At 35.7% G+C, this 20809-nt stretch overlaps 1 protein-coding gene across 1 annotated transcript; it reads left to right on the top strand.

Moving 5' to 3' along the window:
• The first annotated feature begins 1498 nt into the window (after positions 1-1498).
• Positions 1499-5512, top strand: LOC142351876 (uncharacterized). Its single transcript, XM_075404118.1, has 3 exons — positions 1499-1701; positions 2314-2650; positions 5186-5512. Exons 2-3 carry the CDS (start codon positions 2419-2421, stop codon positions 5326-5328), a joined length of 375 nt encoding a protein of 124 aa, XP_075260233.1. The 5' UTR covers positions 1499-1701; positions 2314-2418; the 3' UTR covers positions 5329-5512.
• The last annotated feature ends 15297 nt before the right edge of the window (positions 5513-20809 follow it).

Below are 20809 nucleotides of genomic sequence, written 5' to 3'. Positions count from 1 at the left end.
GTTATACCGATCTTATCCCATGTTGATCTTCCCAGGAAGAAGAATTTGGACAAACGTAAAAGAACAAATAAACAGTACCAGAGCACAAAATGTCAAAGTATAATTTTTACTCCTCTCAGAGTACTACTCTTTGACGAAAACCAAGTAATTAGAAGACAATTATAGAACTATGCATTGTTTTATCACACCGGTGATAAAATTTTTCTACAGATGGTTCAAACTAAATAAACCGGTGATTTCTGAAGCTAGTAGAGCTGCAAAAAAAGTTTTTTTTTACGCTCTGGAAATAAAAATTTTCCGACGTTGTAATACTGGCGATTCTGACGATACTGGCAAAGCTTCTTAAAAATCAATAACGAGCGGTTGTTACAAATGATTTCAGCGATATCCAAACATTATCTCAGTTTTTCTCAGTCATCTAGGTTAGGATTGTTGTTCATGATAAATCCTGGTTCCTTGATTTCATACTATGTGTTATTGAACGGATGATGCACCCGTCGTAGGTTGGACTTCGATCTGGAAATAGCTAATTTTATCTGGTACCGCGGCTTGGGTTTCCTGTTTTTAGCATTCATTATCCTTGATTGAAAACTGAAATCGTATATGATTATTGAACGAAACCCAGGAAATCATTTATGATCCATGCGGGAAAGTCAGGATTTAACTCACAAATACATTTCTTAGGACTTCAAAATACGCAAAAGTTAATAAAAATAACAGAAAACTAAAAAAAAAACAGAAAAACCTCAATTTTTACTTTCCTAAGGTTTTTTTATCATAAAATTTTTCTCTGATTCTTATATGACTACTAGGAAATCATAAAAATCTTGTATGACCTAATACGATTACGAGAATGATGACCTGTTACGATTTTTTTGCTCTCTTACCTTTGTCAATGTCAGTTATGGAATAGTTTGCTGTACAAGAAACACATTATTTGCTTTTCCGATGGGATGCATTTTTTTTGTATGATTCTTGTATCACTACTAAATTGTAGTATGACTACAAGGAGAAAATTTTCGAGCTCAAAGAGCTGAAGCATTGATCGATCTTTTTTCAGTGCTATTAACCTAAGGCATAACGATTTATTTATTTTAGAAAAAAGTTTGATTTGTTGTTTTTTTTCATGGTCTGACTCCTAAGAAATCACAGAAATCATAAATGGCCTTCTATGATTACCGGGGATCATGTATTACCGTGTATGAAATCCAGGAAAGTTGTATGATGGGCTCCCCGGGATAAAATATTTTAGTACTGATTTGCTTTGAGACTATGATTCGGGGTACTGAATTGCTAAAATGCTGAGCAACTCATCTGATTTCTCCAAAGGACCCGCAAATTCTAATAATGAATCATAACAATTTTTATCCTTGGGAAACAAAATTGTGCTGCCTGTGCTGTTGAAGATTGTTGAAAAACATAAGCGCTCAATTCAAGCCGTTATGGTGTATCTCAATTTTCGATAGCTGCAATTTATTAGTTTTGGTCCATCATCAACACACGTTTCGTTTCTATCACATAAATTTTGAGTTGCCATATGCTGTCTATTTTTCAACCTGTGAAACTCGACATTTGATCGGTTTTATATTTTTTATACATTTTGGTTTTGCAAAATTCACGTAGCTCTAACATCTTATTAGCCTTGTTCAACTGTAAAACTTTACATTGAAACTGCATATTTGTTGGTTTGTCTCATCAAAGGTGAGTTGATTGGAACCAATTTTTATCACTTTTCAGGTTTCTATCAGTTTCCGTACTCAGTTTTGCATGGTTTTTTTTCTCGCTGAAAGTCTTTTCATTCTCGAATAAACATTTTTTTAATTGTGGCATAATTCACTCACACTAAAGATCTTCATCGTATTCGAATCATATTCATCAAACAAAATCATCTAAGAACTCTTAGAATTTCAAGATCTTGTTGTGATATAAATGTATGATTACTATGGCATAATATATTGTCTCTCCTGATTTATTAATCAACTCCTGCTTAATTATAAGTTATTCAAATTTTGCGGTTGCGGAAATAAACCCCCACGGAAAAAAAAAACCTCACTTCATCTTAGATAGGAAATAAACCCCCACGGAAAAAAACCCACTTTAATATTAAATACATTACTATTAAATACTATTCAATAATTTCAATAATCAATAAGTCAATTTGGAACTTTGGCTCTTTGTATTTGAGACACTCCAGCTTAGTGGGCTCATGTTATTTGCAACGAACTGAAGACTCAGGCGGGGGGGGGTACAGAGCAAAACAATTTTCAGAATTTTCAGCTCCTTGTAATTACGCTGGTTAAGTTATACTTTCAGAAATGGAGAAACTCATCGGATCATGGAAACTAACAGAGGCTGGGGACCCAGACACGATGGAAAACTACATGAAATCAGCCGAACTTAGCTGGGGTCTTCAGACAAATGGTCAGGCGGGCTTCACCCGTGCTTAGAATCAAGGAATCATCGAAGGAACCGGGAAAATACGTGTTGATCTTCAAATCGAAAGGACTCGTCAATTTGAGGTTCTCGATTGGCCCGTTTGAGAATGGAGGCGAAGGGGTTCCTGAGCGACGAATTGATGGGGTGATGTTCAACACCAAGTTCTGGATTGACGATGACGGAAAACTGTCACACATCTCTTCCCACAGTGAAGGTATTTCAGTTTTCTGTCCAGGGCAGAATATTGAGCTATGAAATGATAACAGTTTGACAAAATATATGTGGAAAACTTTTTTGAGTTTGTTTCTTTTAAAAAATTTTCGATTTTTTTAATTAGCCAAATGCCAATTCAAAATCAAAATGGGGCAAAACTTTCTCCCGGTTTATTGAAAATAAACACTGGTGGAAAAAAAACTAACTCAGTTAAACAAAGAAAAGATAAAACCTCCAAATATTGAAGAAGAACAAACAAGTGAAAATCACTGTGGTATTAGCGTCTGCAGATTTTTGAAACAGAACAAACATAATTTCGCATAGTTTTTTTTCTGTTCAACCCGATTGTGTGGGTTGATGAGGACGAAATCTTGAAGACCCGATTGTGTGGGTTTTTGGGAACAAACAGAAGGCAAAGACTCAATTGCGTTAGTACCATGGTGATTCGTGGGTACAAGCTTGATCGTAATAAAGCTTTCTGAGAACCGAATAAACATGATTTCAAGCATGAATTCCCCAACCGAGCATTTTGTCAAAATCAGGTTTTACTAATTTTTGCAAGTTATCTTTCCATTGAATCCTACGAAATAAGCTGATTCAGTGTGGTATGTGCACTTTCTATGGTGCAGTTAGAATATAACATACCAACAGGGGTGTATCAATTGGTATGGTTGTCCACCAATATAATCATAAGTACAGTGATAGAAAAATAAAGAACGTTGTTTTCTGCTAAATAGGTCCCGTAATTTTCAATGTATTCACGTATACGTCATTGACTATAATATTTTTTGAGTAATATCCATTCAAATAACTTGACGGTAGCTACAAAAACCGATGTTCTGATTTAAAGAATATAATATAAAACAGGAATCACAAATATTTTTAATTTGATATTTTTTCCAATAGAAATGAAATGTTAATGAGGATTTTCATTGACTGGGCTCCAAAAACAATAACACATTTGATAGTCAGTTCAACTTATTTCATGTTTAAAACATGAGATACGACAGAAAAAAGAACTATGGCTTCGGAAATTGATGCAAAAGTTCTTGAGATAAATATTTAAAAAATTCTCAAGCGCAACCTATAAATTAAAGCATGTATATAATTGAACCCTAGTTTATTGCAAAAACTGTGACTTTTTTGCAAATTTTTATAGCATGCGAAACGCTTCGTTTTCTTCTCAAAACTTTCTGCGCAATTGATTTAGCGAATAACAGATGCAAATTGTTGGGTTCCATTTATAAGTGTTATTACATTAGAGTTAACCAAAGATTTTCAAAAGAAGAAAAAATTAAGAGTGAGCAGTCCGATAAATTTTAATAAAATAGTTTTTTTTTAAATCACAATTACGTTCACCAATAAGACAAAAAATATATTTTAGACAAATCGGCGTTGAAACAATTCACAAAGTTGAATAAAATTGATAAAATTGGGAAATATTCAGGTAATTGAGAAGATATAAACGAGAATAAAAATTAGAACAAATGTGTTGAAATTCTGCTTTTATGTTAAATTTTTGTAATGCTTGTTTGAATTGCTAACGTATCAAATCAAAATCTAAGCAATTTCGTTTTCATTCGCTTGTTGGGCTACTAAATTCAAAAGCAGCCGAATCGTTCCAGGAACTTTAGATCGTAGGGATATCGAATCAAATTAAAGGCAAATGAATCGACAGTAAAAAATTTTAAAAGTAATGATTGTGGATGGTATCATGTTTAACAGGGAAATATTTTCCAAACTGTCCGCTGTTTTCTGTGTTTTTGGCTGATCAGAATATCAGATGCTCAAAACTTTTTGAAGGAAACCCAAAAAGGTATCCTTGCATTGACTAACATCATCTATTTTCGATTGAAATATTTTTTTGAAAGTGTGACATTAGAAATTAATGCATCAATTCGAATCAAACAAATTTACGACTTGTTCCAGCATGGATTAATTAAATGTCGCTTTAACAAAAAACATCAAAATAAGTGTTATTTGTTTTGTATTTTTCACCAACAATTTTAAGCTTCACGATTAGAAAAACATGTCGACAGTATAGGTTTTCGTTCATTTCGAAAGTTACCAATGGGAATAAAAAATGAGAGAACAATTTTTGGAGCAGCAGTAGCTCATGGAAACTTCTAATTGTGAATTTTTGAAAATTGAAAATATTTGGAATTAAAAAATTCGCAGAACTATTAAAGCAAAAGATGTTCTTTATTTGTGGAATAGGAGGTTTTACTGCTCACTTCAAGTGAAAATTGGTTAACAGTTTTAAAACATCTATAATATTAAAGCAAATAATAGATCTGCAAAAACAAAACGTTGAAATTGAACAGAAAACTTTTTTATAATCATTGAGAAATTTAGTTAAAGACAAAAGGATATTTTCCGAAAACACAAAATTTTTCGGCTATTAAGGCGTTATAAGATGAATATAGATCGGCCAATAATTTCTGAAAATGCATAAAGGCATGTTGAGGGGAGAAGATGGGGGTGGGGAGGGGCCAGGCGACATTAACAAAACAATTTGACGACAACAGTTTTTTAGGTACACTTCCCGACATGACTGGCTCGCGGGAGATTGACAGTGACGGTAGACTGAAGGCCACTGGCAGTTGCTGTGGATACACAGTAGTCCAGTACTGCGAGAGAGTTCCAGATGAAGATGAAGAAACTGATTCGAAGCTTTAAATTCAGATCTATATTAACCGCTTCCAAGTCATTGCGAGCCAGCCCCGAATCAATTGATTAACATTGCGCTAATTTTCGGAATTTGGCAACAATTAAAGGACGAAAACATTCAATAATTTCCAATTGGTATAATTGATCATTTGTCGCCACATTACTCTCTGTCAGACCCTTTTAACGTGTATTATGATGCGTTTTGTATTAATGAAAAAAATGATCAAATGGTACTCTTCACTTGGTAGGAGCGCTGGTTCGCAACGACGTTAATTGGCCGATTTGGTAGAAAAATGCTCAAATATTGCTTAGTTCTCCTAATCCCTTAGCGCTCTGGTTTCCCCTATATAGCAAGTCTGGCACGGATTAATCCGATTTTCATTAAATGGTGTCATTTGCTCAAAAAAGGTGACAAAGAAAAAAATATTTGAAACCAATTTTGAAAAGCTCTCTTAGTTTTATTAAGATTAATGGCATTATGCTCATCAATCCGAGTAGAAATACTCGCTTATTAAAAATTACATTTCAGAACTGCGGCTGGTTACCTCACGACTCAACGTAAATGAATAACCCCGAGTGGTCAGAAAAATAAATAGGAAAAGATGTCAATAAGTTTTGGGTGCATTTCTTTTTACCAATAATGTAATAATGTTAAAAATTACAAAAAATTGTTTTCACACCAGATAAGTAACAACAGAAGTCGTGTTTCCCTATAAATTAGCATCTCGAATTAGGCTCTGTCTGATAAAGGTTAATTGAACAAATAAGGTTATATGGTTGTAAATTTTCGAGCCACCAAAGTCGTTAAAATTTCCATGTTTGCGCATGTTTGCTAATAACATATCGTTTTTATCGTCTCATTGTCTAATCAACATCTTACCGCTGCTTTCTACCGATGTCTGGTCAACGAGCAGATGCACAAAAATAGATTTTTCAGCTTTTTCATAAATCTCTAAGACTGGTAATCTGCCAGCATTGTAACATATATCGCGCACCTAGCCGACAATTAAAATATCAAAATTATTTGAAAAGTGAAGTTTAATGAATTTAGCCGCCTCAGGCCCCTTGGTCATCGGACTGTGGGATTTGAAATGGATCTATTACAACCAATCCTTGATTTGGCACGCTTACAATATACTTAGAGGATTGGAGTTATTTCTCAACATATTTGAATAAAGTCGCACTTCTCAACCTAAACTTTGCAATTCACTGTGAGTGAAAAATTTAACCCTTAGCCAATCCTAACCAATGAGTCCATACTCCTCATCTCTGATTGGTGGATCTGAAAAGTTTGTTTTTTGTCTCGTCTGTAATTTTGAGTCAAAAGAGTTGACCAGGGTTGCTTCCTTAATCCCAAAAGACTTAAGTTTACAACCTTTTATGGCGTCTATGAAGTGCTGTTATCACAAAACTTATGGAATTGACTGAAATGAACATGAATTTTTAGATCGAACTCTCGGGGTACGTTGAAATTGAGGAAATAATTAGTTTGCTAAGTATTGGAGCTGATCTTGAGCATATTTTTATATACACAAACAGAACGAACTTGAGCGAGACTTGCTGCAGGTGCTGAAAGCTGGTGACAGCGTAAATAGACAAAATTGAAATAGTTGAAGAAGACATTGGCGGCAGTCAAGAAGAGACTATAAGTGTTGCGGAACGGAGAAGTTTGAGAGAAGTTGAGCAGCGGAGATAATCGGGTGACGTTTATTTTGGAAGAAAGCCAGCGGTTCTCCTTGTAACGACAATGTTGACTGAGCGTAGTAGAGGCAGCGAAAAGGCAGATAGATTAAAGAGATTACTCAGACAGAGACGAGAAGACGATATAAAGACTCACTCCAGAAAAAGAAGACTCAGAGGAGCATTCTTAGTAGAAGGCAATTTTTTCGCAAATATTGGCAGGCTTCAGTTTTATAAATCCTTTCAGTTCTCTTGGATTTTAAGTTTGGGAGAATTGGCGTGATTATTAATTTGTTTTTTCTTTGTGAATTTTTTATGAGGAAATTGGAGTGAAAACAAACTTGACGGAGAATTTGTGCGGTTGTGCACTTGATGCATAAGATTGTTTTCCCGTGGATTTTGGCTATGCTGTTAAAGGAATTGTTTTTGAAGTCTTCAAGCTTCGTTGCACTTTTTTAGTATTTCAAATAACCAGCAGTTTTCTCGGAAGTTCTTTTATTAAAATTGATGGAAAAACAGATTAGCAGCAGGCGGTTTTGCAGAGCGATGACGACAAAATATTGTTTTAAATAAATTCTGATGAAAAAAATGAGTTAACGAGCAAAACGAGTTAACGAGTAACTAAAAAATAGATAAAAAGGAACTTAAGTTGACAACTGATACTGTCGAATCAGGTTTGCTGGAAAAGTCAGTAAAGGATCCTTCGTATAAACGTTCGTCCAATCTGTTCAGCTCCGAAACTGTTGTTGATACAAGCGATAATGGTGTCAGTGTCTATTTGATTTCAGAGGAAGAAAAAAAGAGCAGAATATGACAAAGCCCCGGTCCCAAGAAGAACAGTTCAGGGAAACGATGGCTCGATACATCACTCGATGGGACAATTATAAACTGTACACGGTTGCAGAAGTGAGATTAGTATCGCGAAAACAAACTGTAAACCTTATTAGCGAACACAACAGCCTCTTCGGTAGCGACTGTGATACTGATTTTGCATCTATGGACTACCATTTATTCCATCCAAATAATGGCGAGCTGACCTGGAATACTGATTTCTGTTAGTTGGCTAGAGGGAGAATTTGCGGTGAGATACACGGTTAGTAAAAGTTGGACAGTGTTTGATTTATACAGCTCCAACCCTTGCAAGCTTTATTTAGGTGAACGGATAGATGCCGGAGAATAATTTATGTCACATACTGCTCTTTAGTTTGTCCTATTACTACAGATGTTTAACCTAAAAGAGGTTGTTGACTTTTATTGCAAACGATATGATAGATAAGTTCAGTGACAAAAGGGGCTCTAAAATGTCAATTCAAGAGTTGAACAGTACAACATCTCCAAACGCTCTTCCATTTAGTTGTAACCCATCATCATTTGGTGGAAAATTTGAGAACTTCTTTCGGTTTTGTAACTGTCCCAGAAAGTGATGCGCATCAATAAACAACCAAAAGTTATAGAAACACGAATGTAAAGGCAGAATCTGGTGGAACCACAATAGAGATCAAAGAGGGAAATTTGATTGGAACGGAGAAATTAGCCTAATTTTTTTCCGAGATATGGAAAAAAAACGCAGTAGATGAAACAGACATAAGACAAAAACGAAGAGTGGGGCAATGATGGGATACTTGAAATTAGTTTTAGTTTTAAACAAAATAGTGAAGCCTGCTTGGCACGTGACGTCAGCAGTTATTGCTAGAAACCTTCAATGTGAGCTTCAATTCAGAAGTAGAAGTGGCTGACGGTGATCAGTTGTTGACCATTTTTTTGACCGTTCAAAGTCTGATGAGTTAGTGATCTCTGATGGTTTAGTTGTTGGCAATGATGAACTTGGTATCGATCCGTCGGATGTGACTTTCTCCCCTTTTGAGATAAAATCGGAGAGTTGGGCAACTTTGAAGTGACACAATTGCTAATTTTGGGAAACAATTTACTGGCAGGAGGAAGCTGGTAGCCGTTCCTGGACATCGTTCATTCAAATTGGTTCTTTACAAAAGATTGCAATGAGAACTTTGTTTTGTAGAAGAGTGAGTTTGCTGAATATGTCAAGAGCTTTTAACTGCAGAATTTCATGAAGAGAAGAAGTCCTCGGGTTTTTAGTTCAGTAAGACAAAATTTAATGTGGAAATCAGTTGCCGTCCCACCAGTCGAGAAGAGAAGAATAAGACCAAAAGAGAGCTCCCTAGTACCCTTTCTTTATCAGTCTGCAGACGGGAAATAATCAGAAAAGCCTACATTTGAGTAACCTGAATTTTGCGGGCTGTTTTTTGGAAGAGAAAGCGTTAGTGGCAAGAGCTTTGTACAAATCGAAGAATCCGGAACCTCATTTGTTTGGAGAACATGAAACTGCCACAAATGAGAAAGAATGAGACTGGGGGAGAATGAGAGAAAATCTCTACGACCATGGCTAAAAAAACCATTTTTAAAGTTGGTTTATCTGAACTGTCTGTGACAAGACGTTAAAAAGGTTTTTAATTTAAAAAAAGGTTGTGCTGATTATAAAGTAACAATTATCGACTTATACTTGGGAGCTTGCAACGTAAGAAGTCACGTAACCCAATTGAAAGTAGTGTATAGGGTGGCTCAAACGACAAAGACTCTGAAAAATTGAATTAGAAACAAAATCCTTTATTAAGTTTTAAATAGAATATTGTTAACTGTTATTTGCAAACAAATGGTTATGGCTTGAGATACTGGTTAAGTCAATTTTGTTCCAATGCATGAGGTAATCAATTACAGAACTTTCTTGTACAGCTTCAATTTTCATCTTCAGCAATTACCTGTCTTTTTGTTTCCTCATTTGGAACTCGGTGAAGTGCATAAGTTCTTTTTCGTTTAATTAGAATTTCTATGAATGTTACACTAATGTATTATTTGAACAAATGGCAAAAATGAGCTCACATTGAAAGAAAGAATTGTGCTCCTAATCAAAGAAACAACGAAATAAATTCTTTATTTTTTGGGAGAATAATGGTCTGAGAGGAAGGGGTGGCGAATCGTCGGGAATGAACATGAATTTTATAGATTGAACCTTTAGAATCTGCTGAGATAGAAAAGTAAGTAGTTTGCTAATCATATGTGCTAACCATGGGCATATTTTTTACATAAACAAACAGAAGGAGCTTGAGTGATATAAGTCGGAATGAAATCTGGTTCTTATTTGCTAAAAGAACAAAAGCGAAACGTGCTGTGCAAAGTAATTAAATTGCGAGAAAGCTGAAGAATGATATAAAAGACAATATGCATAGAATATCCCTTTTGTTGAAAACTGAAAGAAGAACTGAAATGTTTTGCAAAAGCAATGGTCGCTTCGATCGCAAGTTCTTCTCTAAAACGCTAAAACTGGGTTTTAATGGACAAAATGTTTATCAAAATTCTTTTGAGTGTTCCCTCTAAGTAAAATCACATTAGCAGCAACTCACTCATTTTTTAAGGAAAAGTACAATGGTTAGTTTAATCGAAAAAGAGCGATCAAAATAAAAGTGAGAGGATTTGCGATTTTACAAAATTGAATTTTAAAAGAAAATGATTTTTTTTGTTTGTTTACATATAAAACAGTTTTGGATCAAAATGTGGAAGGCGATTTTTGAGATTAATCGTTGGATTGATAATTTAGGAGTGAATTTGTAATTGCTGACAAATATAGCACAAAATGCAATTAATTTTTGGAGCTATTATACTCAAATTGAGTCAGTTGCTTGAGTTTCTCAGGTCGAGTTCGGATTATTGATAGTGTCTACTTGAAAACTAAGCTAAGACAAAAAATTGAAATATTATTGGATAACCTCGCTGTTGACTGAATCAAAGTTGTCCAAAAAAGCAGCAATTAAAGTATTGAAAATTCAATAGATCAGGAAGTGTTTTCAGATGAAAGTTCGAGTAATGAAATAAATTTAAAACTTGAGACTAATAGAAGGGACAAATTACTTGTTCTCTACCTAGCTGATTCTAAATTGAAGCAAAGAGAAGAAAACAAGGGTTTTTTTTTTAAAAAAAATTGGTATAAAGACACTAAGGTTTTCCAAAACTCAAGCATCTGACTTTTCATAACACCAACCGCAATCACTAAAACGGTATTTCTGCGAGCCCAATTAGCCAAACGACAAATTTTAACCGGTGACTCATTAGGTAAAAGACAAGAACAAGAACAAACAGCGAATTTTTGGGCCCAAAAGTGTTTGATGGCCCTTTTTAGACTAAATCTAAAGAAAATAAACATTTTTGTGTCATGAAAGAAACAGCTCTTTTACCAGAGCCATAGAGTTCGAATAAAACTCCACTAAACCGGGATCATTTAATTTGGTCATCTTTCCGGATCAAAGTATTAACAAAGACAATTAATTTTCAAGGGAAACCACTGGGATTAGCAATTTTGCCTTTAGTTTTTTTGTTCATTGAGATCATAAGGATAACTTTTAATAATTTGTTAGAAAGCAAGATTGCTACTGCCTCAGGGGAAGCAAAGGTGCCCATAAAACAAGTCAACTAAGAACCAATGTAAACAGTCATGCAAGTGCTTGCACTGGGATAGTTGATCACGAAAAATACATTTATCTGAGTCCTCAAACCTTCAAACAAAGGATGGAGCCAGGGAAATCAGCTCAACACGAGCAAACAATTACATAAGACAAATTGAGTTTTGAGAAAGACCTTCTACGCGCACCATTGCCCCTTTACATTCGGTCAATATGCTATAAAAAACGACACATTATTTATTGCTGATAAAGACTAATAAGATCGGGTACACTCAAGATTAAGAATAACCATAGGATTGTCGAAGAAGGCGAACGGCCGTGAGATCAATCAGGGTACAGAGAAAGAGAGAGAACGCTCAAGTGGAGCATTTGGTTTTCAATGCGGGAAAGTTTGAGTCATGAACCGAGTTCTTTGCGAAAGAAAATAGTAGCGTAATTGCAGTGCGTGAAACTGCAAAGTCAGCTAAGAGTTGTAATTTGTAGATTTACTGAGAGTTTTTGGGTTAGGGAGTCGATTGAGCGAATTGAGAACAATTGCGGATAGACTGATTGAAGTGGTTTGGGTTTGAGTGAACAATTAATTAGTTTTGACATAAAATTTACGCTTGGTTTGTTAAATATTTTTAATAAATGTTTGTTTTTGGCTATAATATTACTTGTTGCTGGTATAGCAATCATTGATTATTATTTCCATTATTCAGAGTGTTTTTTTAACTAACGAAAGAGCATCTTTTTGGGGACAGAACAGAACACTCCTCGCAAATAGACGAAGCAGCAAGCAAACCTTTTGAAATTTTGATAGAGTTTTTTAGTTTTTAGTACTCAGTTAGAAGCGTTCTAACGGTCAAAATATAAATTCTACAAAACTTTTAATAATAGAAAGATTTTAAAGTTTTTTTTAAGTTACCTTAAGAAACACTTGATGTTTTTTTGAAGTACTGATGCAGCATGGAAGTACTAGAAGTGATCGAATTTATTAACAGAAAAAATTTTCTAATTCAACACTTCGAAGTACAAGTTAACGAAATTGGTTAACAGCCAGTACAATTTGGTGCACACGTTACAAACTACAACTGAACTGAACACAGTTTAACTGAAATAAAAGTAGCAAAAATTTCTGTCTGTACTTTTATTGTTTTCAATGAAACAGAAATATGTAAGAGTTCCGGTTCTTTCGCATTATAGCATCCCTCGAAACGAAACAATTAGACCCCCAAAATTTTGCAAAATTTTGTCATATGATTATGTTACAGGGGGGGGGGGGTCAAACATTATATGAAAACTAAGTTAAGGAACTAAGGTAAGGGGTAAGGTTGGAGGAGGAGGTGGGGGGGGGGAGGGGTGTGGTTAGGGGGGTTTTAAGTGAAGGACCTGGATACTGTACATTCAACTACGTTGAAAGAATTTAGATCTGTTAAAATTTAAATTAGCTGGTTAACAGCGTGTATTAAAAACGTGCAGGGATCGAACAGGGATCGAACCTGGGCTCTTTATTAAGCCGAAGTAAAAGTAAATCGATATAGAATTAAGCCGAAAGTTATAAAACAGTTATCTAATCTATCAGAAATAATATACATTGTTCTTACATGGCAATTTTAGCCTGGGCGAGTAATTCCTCAAAAGTCTTCCCATTGGAGCCCATTGCTGTCCACTCTTAGATGGCAATTTTAGTCAGGGGGAGTTATTCATCAAAAGTCCTCCCATTGCAGCCCAATCTTACATGACAATTTTTACAATTATAGTTGGGGCGAGGGGGGGGGGGGGGGGTAATTCCTCAAAGGTCCTCCCATTGCAGCCCATTGTAGCCCACTCTTACGTGGCAGTTTTAGTCAAGGGGGTAATTCCTCAGAAGTCCTCCCATTGTAGCCCATTAGCCCACTCTTACATGACAATTTTAGTCGACAGGGCATTTAGTCCGGAGGTTGCGACCACAGTTAGACCTTCGTTACGCTAGTTGACGGTATATTTCTCCGCTTACGAAATAATGATTTAAATCGGCAAATCACAGCTTGAGGTTAATTTTATTGCTCATTTTACTTTAATTGTTGGCTAATTTTCTCATTTTTTGTTAGTCGGCTAAGCCGCCTGTCGGCTAATACGGCGGCCACCAGTTAAAACATATATAAAACAAAGTGTATATAATAAAATAGTGCGAGCAATTACAGAATGTGAAAGTATTTATGGATTCCTGAAAACAGTTGTTATCAATTTCCTGGTGGAGGTATGTATGGCCCATCACATGCAAATCTCCTGGAACTGGAGCTTTGTCTTGCATAGTACTCTAACGTCTGTCCATCACGGTCGAACCTGAATTGGAGAAAGTCGTGGCTGTTGTCATTCCCAGTCACGACATCATTGTACTGACTCACAACTTCACCCTCCAACGTCTTAAACGTTCCTTCAACGTCTGAGTCACTAAAATAGTTTTGATCTTAGGCACAATCCTTATAGTCAATGGTCATGTTGTAACCCGATACTCGCGTAACCCCAATATTCATCATTACTGCTGCCTCCCAGCGGGTAATTTATTTCAGTACACAACCTCTAGTATAACGTTGACCTTGCTATTTTGTGTAAACTCTATGTACGCAATCTACTCTTTACGTTCTTTTGCAAGTCTACACTTAATCAATTTTCAATTTATTGATTACCCGCACTCTGAATTTTCTCTGAGTAGCATGAAAATATTATTGATTTTTTACTAACTAGCCCCCCGCTCCACTGTCTTTTCTACTGTATTTTCTCTGATAAAAAACAATAAACTAAGAATGCCCATTGGCGATTAATGAAAAAAAAAGTTCTGAGTTTTGTCTGCCGATAATGCGAGGTAAATTTACCCTTAGGTCACTCTGATTCAGTACTGAATTCACGTTTTACCATCGGATTCTAATGAATCGGTCCTAAAATGCTCTAACACGAGGCTCCGGGTAGGTGATGTATCGATTATAACATACTCAAACGAAAATATTTTTTTTGTAATGCATTGCACAATTGTTTTTCTCCTACCAGCATTCGGGGAGCAGAGAGTTATTACCTGATACCCCAGATTGAGGTCCCAGGTCGAAAGCCGATATGTCAAGACCGTTCCAGACAAGAAGTATCTATGTCCCTGCTTTTCGTGCGTTCATGTTCAGTTCCGTATACTAGCTCCTTGCAACCTTCTTACAAGTAATAACAAGCTCCTAACTGATATTAAGCATTGGGAGAGAAGGCCGTACGCAAACAAACAGGCCTGATCCAAGCAAACTTCGAATCAAACGAATTTCAGGAATTAGGCAATTTATTTAAACAAAAACTTATAAAACATCTGTTTTTAACATTGGAGGGCAAAACAACAATTTTTCTTCGCAAGAAAAGACACATAAGTTACCAGTTTACAATAATTAATCCAGCTTTGCTCGGTACCGAATAAGCTTTAATCCCAAAAAGTAGGTTGTATTTTTGCTGAAAATATACAAAGGTCAGAATGGAGGGTTAGCCACCATCAAGGGTTTTAACCTATCGAAAAATGATTGCAGCAAGTAATTTGCAGGAACAAAAGCAGTGTATGAAGTTGTACCTTCTTTCTAAGGGCCAATTGATTTACAAAAAGTTTTCTAAGTACATAATCAACTCAACTATGTGTTTCGCTGATTAGCTATCTTAATTCGACGGAGTGACAGTTAAGTAAGTTTAGCGAAAAACCTTATTCATTCGCAAAAATTTCAGAAGAGTTTCTTGTTTTGGTAAAAAAATATTAAAAAAATTAGCTTGTTGCACTTGTGCAACCTAGATTCTTCTATCAACTAAAATGCCTTAAAGAACAAAAAGCTGAAACTGTTGGAAAATCCAAATGACATCTGATGCCAATATATCTATTAACACTTATATCCGAACAGTTCAAAGTCTCCTCCTACGCTGTTTGCTCGCCCTATGGTACCCATCACGGACATCTCGCCGCACGATTTCATATAATTCCAATGCTTTGTCGCACGATGGTCGCACAAATTTTGGTAGCAAGAAAGTCGCACAATGTTTTGGGTCGCTCGAAAGTTGCACAAATATTTGAGTTAGTCTCAAAATTCGCACAATTTTTTTTGCGTCACACTATGGTCGCACAACTTTTTGGGCTGCTCTACGGTCTGATCAGAGGGCCTTGGGTTGCACGATAGTCTGATAAGAGGGCAAAGTCTGGGAAAAGGTCTGATCAGAGTGGTCTAGGGTAGAGCACCTAAACCTGGGCATTTCCATGGACTAGCTCATTACAAGGTCTTTACAAGTAATAACGAGCTCCTAACTAATATTGAGCATCGGGAGCAAACAAACAGGCTTTATCCAGGCAAATTTAGAATTAATCGAAGTACAAGAATTACGGATATAAACAAAAACTTATTAAACAGCTTTTTTTTAACTTTCGACAGATTTAGATTGTGGAGACTTAAATAGGGTAAAATTAAGATGAAAAATAAACCAAATTAACAGCGCAATCATAGAAAATGTGGATGGTTCCCAACTATGCCAATTGAAGAACGAGCCGATCAGCCAAAATCAGATTCAATACGAACAAGTAGGGACATCCAACACAAACTCTTTAGGGAAACAATGCCCCCCAAATTTTACCCTTGATTTTGTCAACATTTTTGAGCTTTGCAAGCATAACCAATTAGTGATCAAAATTGCTCCGTGAAATCTTTTTCCAGCGCTGTCGCTAAATGAAGAGATTGCTAGGCTGCAAAATTGATGAACATACGCGAATTTAATTGTCAATTTAACAGTCGGTCACAACTTATTAAATAACTTAAATGAAGTATGCAATAGAGGTCTTACATTTGATACGGACCACAAATCACACTGTCTAGCACTTTTCAATCTAGTCAAATTGTGCAATCTAACAAGTAACATCGCAAGAGGTGAAAGCCGAGCTAGAAATGGAAATCTCAGAAACATATGTTTAACGGCCAAAAAAGTCCTCGAACTAACCAATGATACCACGTTTGAACCCAAATCCGTTAGTCAAGTCACAATTCAAGAACTTTTACAACACAAACAATCGAAATATTACGCGGCGTTGCTTCTGCAGAAAAAAACGGCTGAACAGAAAAGATCGAAAAAAATTGTTGGAACCACTACCAGAAGTTTTGCCTGAATCTGGCGGTTCATCGAATATAATACATCAGTCGCTCTCAAAAGAAGCTTTATAATCGTTTTCAATCGCCTGGTGAACTGCAAAGTAAAAAGTCCTTTAAAAAATTTCTGCATTGGGCTCATCACAGTTCTAGGACTGATTAGAAGCCCTGTCGAGTCAAACGAATCGAAACTAAATTTCTGGAAACATGTAAGTGATACTGTGTGGCCACACAAAACTGATCGGCAGAGATTCCATTTAAAGCAAACAAGAGAAAATACATCCATGAGGAAATGTCAGGGAAAAAAACAAGATCATAATTCCATGGTGAAAATTTCATGAAAAAAACTTTTCCAATAAGAGTTGACAATAACAGAAAGTTTCAGAAGTTATTATCACGATTCAGAACAGCACAAAACTCATTAGATCAAAGTTGTGAAAAAAATCAAAGCGTCCTCAAAAATGAAGACGAAATCAGACTCATCCCGAGGATAAAGAAAGTTTTGATTTATCGAAGTTCAATTCTGAGGGGTATATAATAAACTCGATAGTTGCTTAGATAATTTTTTCATTTCACACATAGAAACAACATTTAAACAAGACAATTCAATAAGATAAGCGCTAAATTTATAAGTGTATAAAGTAATCCATAAAATAGAATATCAAAAATCAAACTCTGAAAGACTACAGTTTATGCTACCGTTTAAAACGATCAAAAACTCAGAGAATGGTCTAGCATGGTTTAGCAGCATTTGATCCGAGTAGGGAAAAAACACTGTGAGTCTAATTTTTCTGAGGAATTTGTACAAGAACAGAATTTGTGCAAATAGTTTCAACGGTTTCATTGAACTTCGAAAAGCGATTGACGGCATTACGTAATACACTGCTTTAAAGAATACACACTGTTCTCCAGAAGACATATAATTATCGTTTAAAGATGAAAAAGGGGAACACTCAAGAGATGTATGTGTGTACCTAATGTTACTGGACGACAACAATCTTACGCCAAAATACTAATTTGCAAAGCAGCAAAATGATTGGCTAGGCTAACAGATTTCAATTTCGGCAGAAAAATCTTTACACCCCAAAACGAATGCGATAAAAGACATCATTGCACTCAAAACAGGTAATCAAACTCGTTTCTTATGCTCAAACTTTAGTTCATAATTAAACTGGCTACATTATGGTTTTCATGCAAAAACCAAATAGAAAAGGCAACAAATAGACAAGTTGAGAACAAGTCAAACAAATCTTCAGAGAACTCAGACAGAAATTGTTAAAATCGTAGAACACGCTCCTTTCCATCCAAACACGGAAGGTCCAGTGCGATGCCTCTTGAAAAAGATCCAGGCCCTAGTTGAGATATTTTCGGTTAGAAAACGTAAATAAACAGTCGGTATCGTCGTTTTTTCTCATGAAGTTATCATGAAATTCGTCATGAAGTTTGATAATTTCTTCACCTAATTCGACAGTTCATTGAAAATTTTGTATACCAATCTGCATAATGGCATTTATTTCTACAAAAATTCAAAAAGAACAATATCACCGCAACAAAACAGGCTATAATAGACTTTCAGACTTTGTGCAAGAACAGAATACAAGAACAGAATTTGTGCAAATAGTTTCAACGGTTTCACTGAACTTCGAAAAGCGATTGACGGCATTACGTAATACACTGCTTTAAAGAATACACACTGTTCTCCAGAAGACATATAATTATCGTTTAAAGATGAAAAAGGGGAACACTCAAGAGATGTATGTGTGTACCTAATGTTACTGGACGACAACAATCTTACGCCAAAATACTAATTTGCAAAGCAGCAAAATGATTGGCTAGGCTAACAGATTTCAATTTCGGCAGAAAAATCTTTACACCCCAAAACGAATGCGATAAAAGACATCATTGCACTCAAAACAGGTAATCAAACTCGTTTCTTATGCTCAAACTTTAGTTCATAATTAAACTGGCTACATTATGGTTTTCATGCAAAAACCAAATAGAAAAGGCAACAAATAGACAAGTTGAGAACAAGTCAAACAAATCTTCAGAGAACTCAGACAGAAATTGTTAAAATCGTAGAACACGCTCCTTTCCATCCAAACACGGAAGGTCCAGTGCGATGCCTCTTGAAAAAGATCCAGGCCCTAGTTGAGATATTTTCGGTTAGAAAACGTAAATAAACAGTCGGTATCGTCGTTTTTTCTCATGAAGTTATCATGAAATTCGTCATGAAGTTTGATAATTTCTTCACCTAATTCGACAGTTCATTGAAAATTTTGTATACCAATCTGCATAATGGCATTTATTTCTACAAAAATTCAAAAAGAACAATATCACCGCAACAAAACAGGCTATAATAGACTTTCAGACTTGTAATTTTCGAAAAGTTTTTCACAAAGGTTTTTCATGAAGTTCGATAACTTCTTAACCTACTTCGACAATTCCTGAATAATCTCGTTTTAAAATCAGCAAATTGGTACTTCTTCCCACACAAATTCAAAAAATACATTATTACAGGAACAATAGCGAAGAATTTAGCGGTGATTTTTTGAAAGATTTGCGGCGAATGCTTTTTTTCACCAAAAAGCAGTGAAAAAAATTTTTCACCTCATAAAAGTTTTTTTTTCACCGCATTGATCGCATTGAGCGCAAATCTTACACTTTTTATTCAAATTCACCGCAAATCTTACATCTTTTAGCAATTTTTAGCGCTGACAACTCGATCCGGGAGACTCTTGTATATCAATTTTCCCTAACAACGTATTGAAGGTTTCCTGCGTTGTCAAGCAAACATAAGGACCATTTCTCAGTTATGGAACCAAAAACAGCAAACCTTTTTTACGTCCTTTAATCAAACATACAGACTCTGGCTAAACCTAACACACCGAATCTTTCTTTCGCTCCAAACAGAACATACCGCAGATTTCTTGCGTTCCAGAGCGAACATGCCGACAATTTCTTACGTTTGAAACCGAACATACCGAATCTGGCTAAACCGAACATACCGAAGCTTTCTTAAACTCCAAACCGAACATACCGAATCTTGCAAAACCGAACAGACCGAAGCTGTCTTACGTTCTAGACCAAACATACCGACGATTTCTTACATTTGAAACCGAACATACCGAACAAACCAAACATGCCGACCATTTCTTACGTAGAAAACCGAACATAACGAACATTTCTTGCGTCGTTTTTGTTTGGTCTTCTCAACTAGGGGGACCGTATTCGAACAGCAAACAGGCACAGCCTAAAAAGGAGATCTATACGCATTGCAACTTCTGAACCATAGCAAACCAATTTGTAGCGTTAGTGATTTAAAGTTACAAAGCGTAGTGTGAGGTATGGAACATTTCAAATGCCATCTATTCACAGAAAACTTCAGTGATAACTCGTGCTGCTCAGCAGTCTTCAAGCGAGATAGGGACTATGAACTTAGCATAGTCGAATAGCTCATTCGATTTACTGCCTAATGCATTTCACTCTCTGCCAACAACACATTCGAAGATCAAATATATGGGACTTGTCTACTATATGTTTCAAGATACAATGTGACCCGCAAAAGCATAAATCTATATAAACGAAAAAGTATTCGTTGTGAAAATTTTGATACTATCGCAAGGACATGAAGAAAACTTGTCAAAATGAACAGGCAGACAAAGTTTTGTCAAAGTTTGATAAACAGAATGATAAAGCGAACGAATTCGAACAAGACAAACCAACAACAGTTCTTAATCACAAAACGGAAAAACCTATAGCAAAACTTAACCAGCTGAAACCGAACAAACAATTTCGCGCCTAAATTCTCAGCGCTTTTATGATGAACTAAAGCAGATCGATATCAAAAATCTGTGATAGGAAAATACAAAATAGGCGTAAACAACTATCTAAACACACTAAATAATACTGAGGACTTGCATGTGAGAAATGATTGCTTGTGTGTTGATAACTGAATGGCTACTGCACATATACTGACGGACGCAGAGTATAGAGTGTGTTTTTAATGAGACATTAAAACGTCAGGAACTTAACAAAGATTTTCGAATCATTATAGCAAGGGTTACACATGATGCATATCAAGAAAAACATTTTGGTCTCTATCGATAGAATCACCCGGGTTGAAGTTTCTTTGATTTCATACAAGGATCATATATGATTTCATACTGTCCATACTTGATTTCTTAGTACGATCCTAGTATGAAACCAAAGTTTTCATACATGACCCTAGCATGAAAT

The sequence above is a fragment of the Convolutriloba macropyga genome, chromosome 13 (genome assembly GCF_964194025.1).
Source record: "Convolutriloba macropyga chromosome 13, txConMacr16.3, whole genome shotgun sequence".
Lineage (NCBI taxonomy): Eukaryota > Metazoa > Xenacoelomorpha > Acoela > Convolutidae > Convolutriloba > Convolutriloba macropyga.
This window is presented reverse-complemented; position numbering and strand designations above follow the sequence as displayed.

Bases quoted from the DNA above. Each gene is read 5' to 3' on its own strand.
- LOC142351876 (XM_075404118.1), top strand. From the start codon at position 2,419: ATGGTCAGGCGGGCTTCACCCGTGCTTAGAATCAAGGAATCATCGAAG. The intron at 2,651-5,185 runs GTATTTCAGTTT...ACAGTTTTTTAG, and splicing joins CATCTCTTCCCACAGTGAAG to GTACACTTCCCGACATGACT.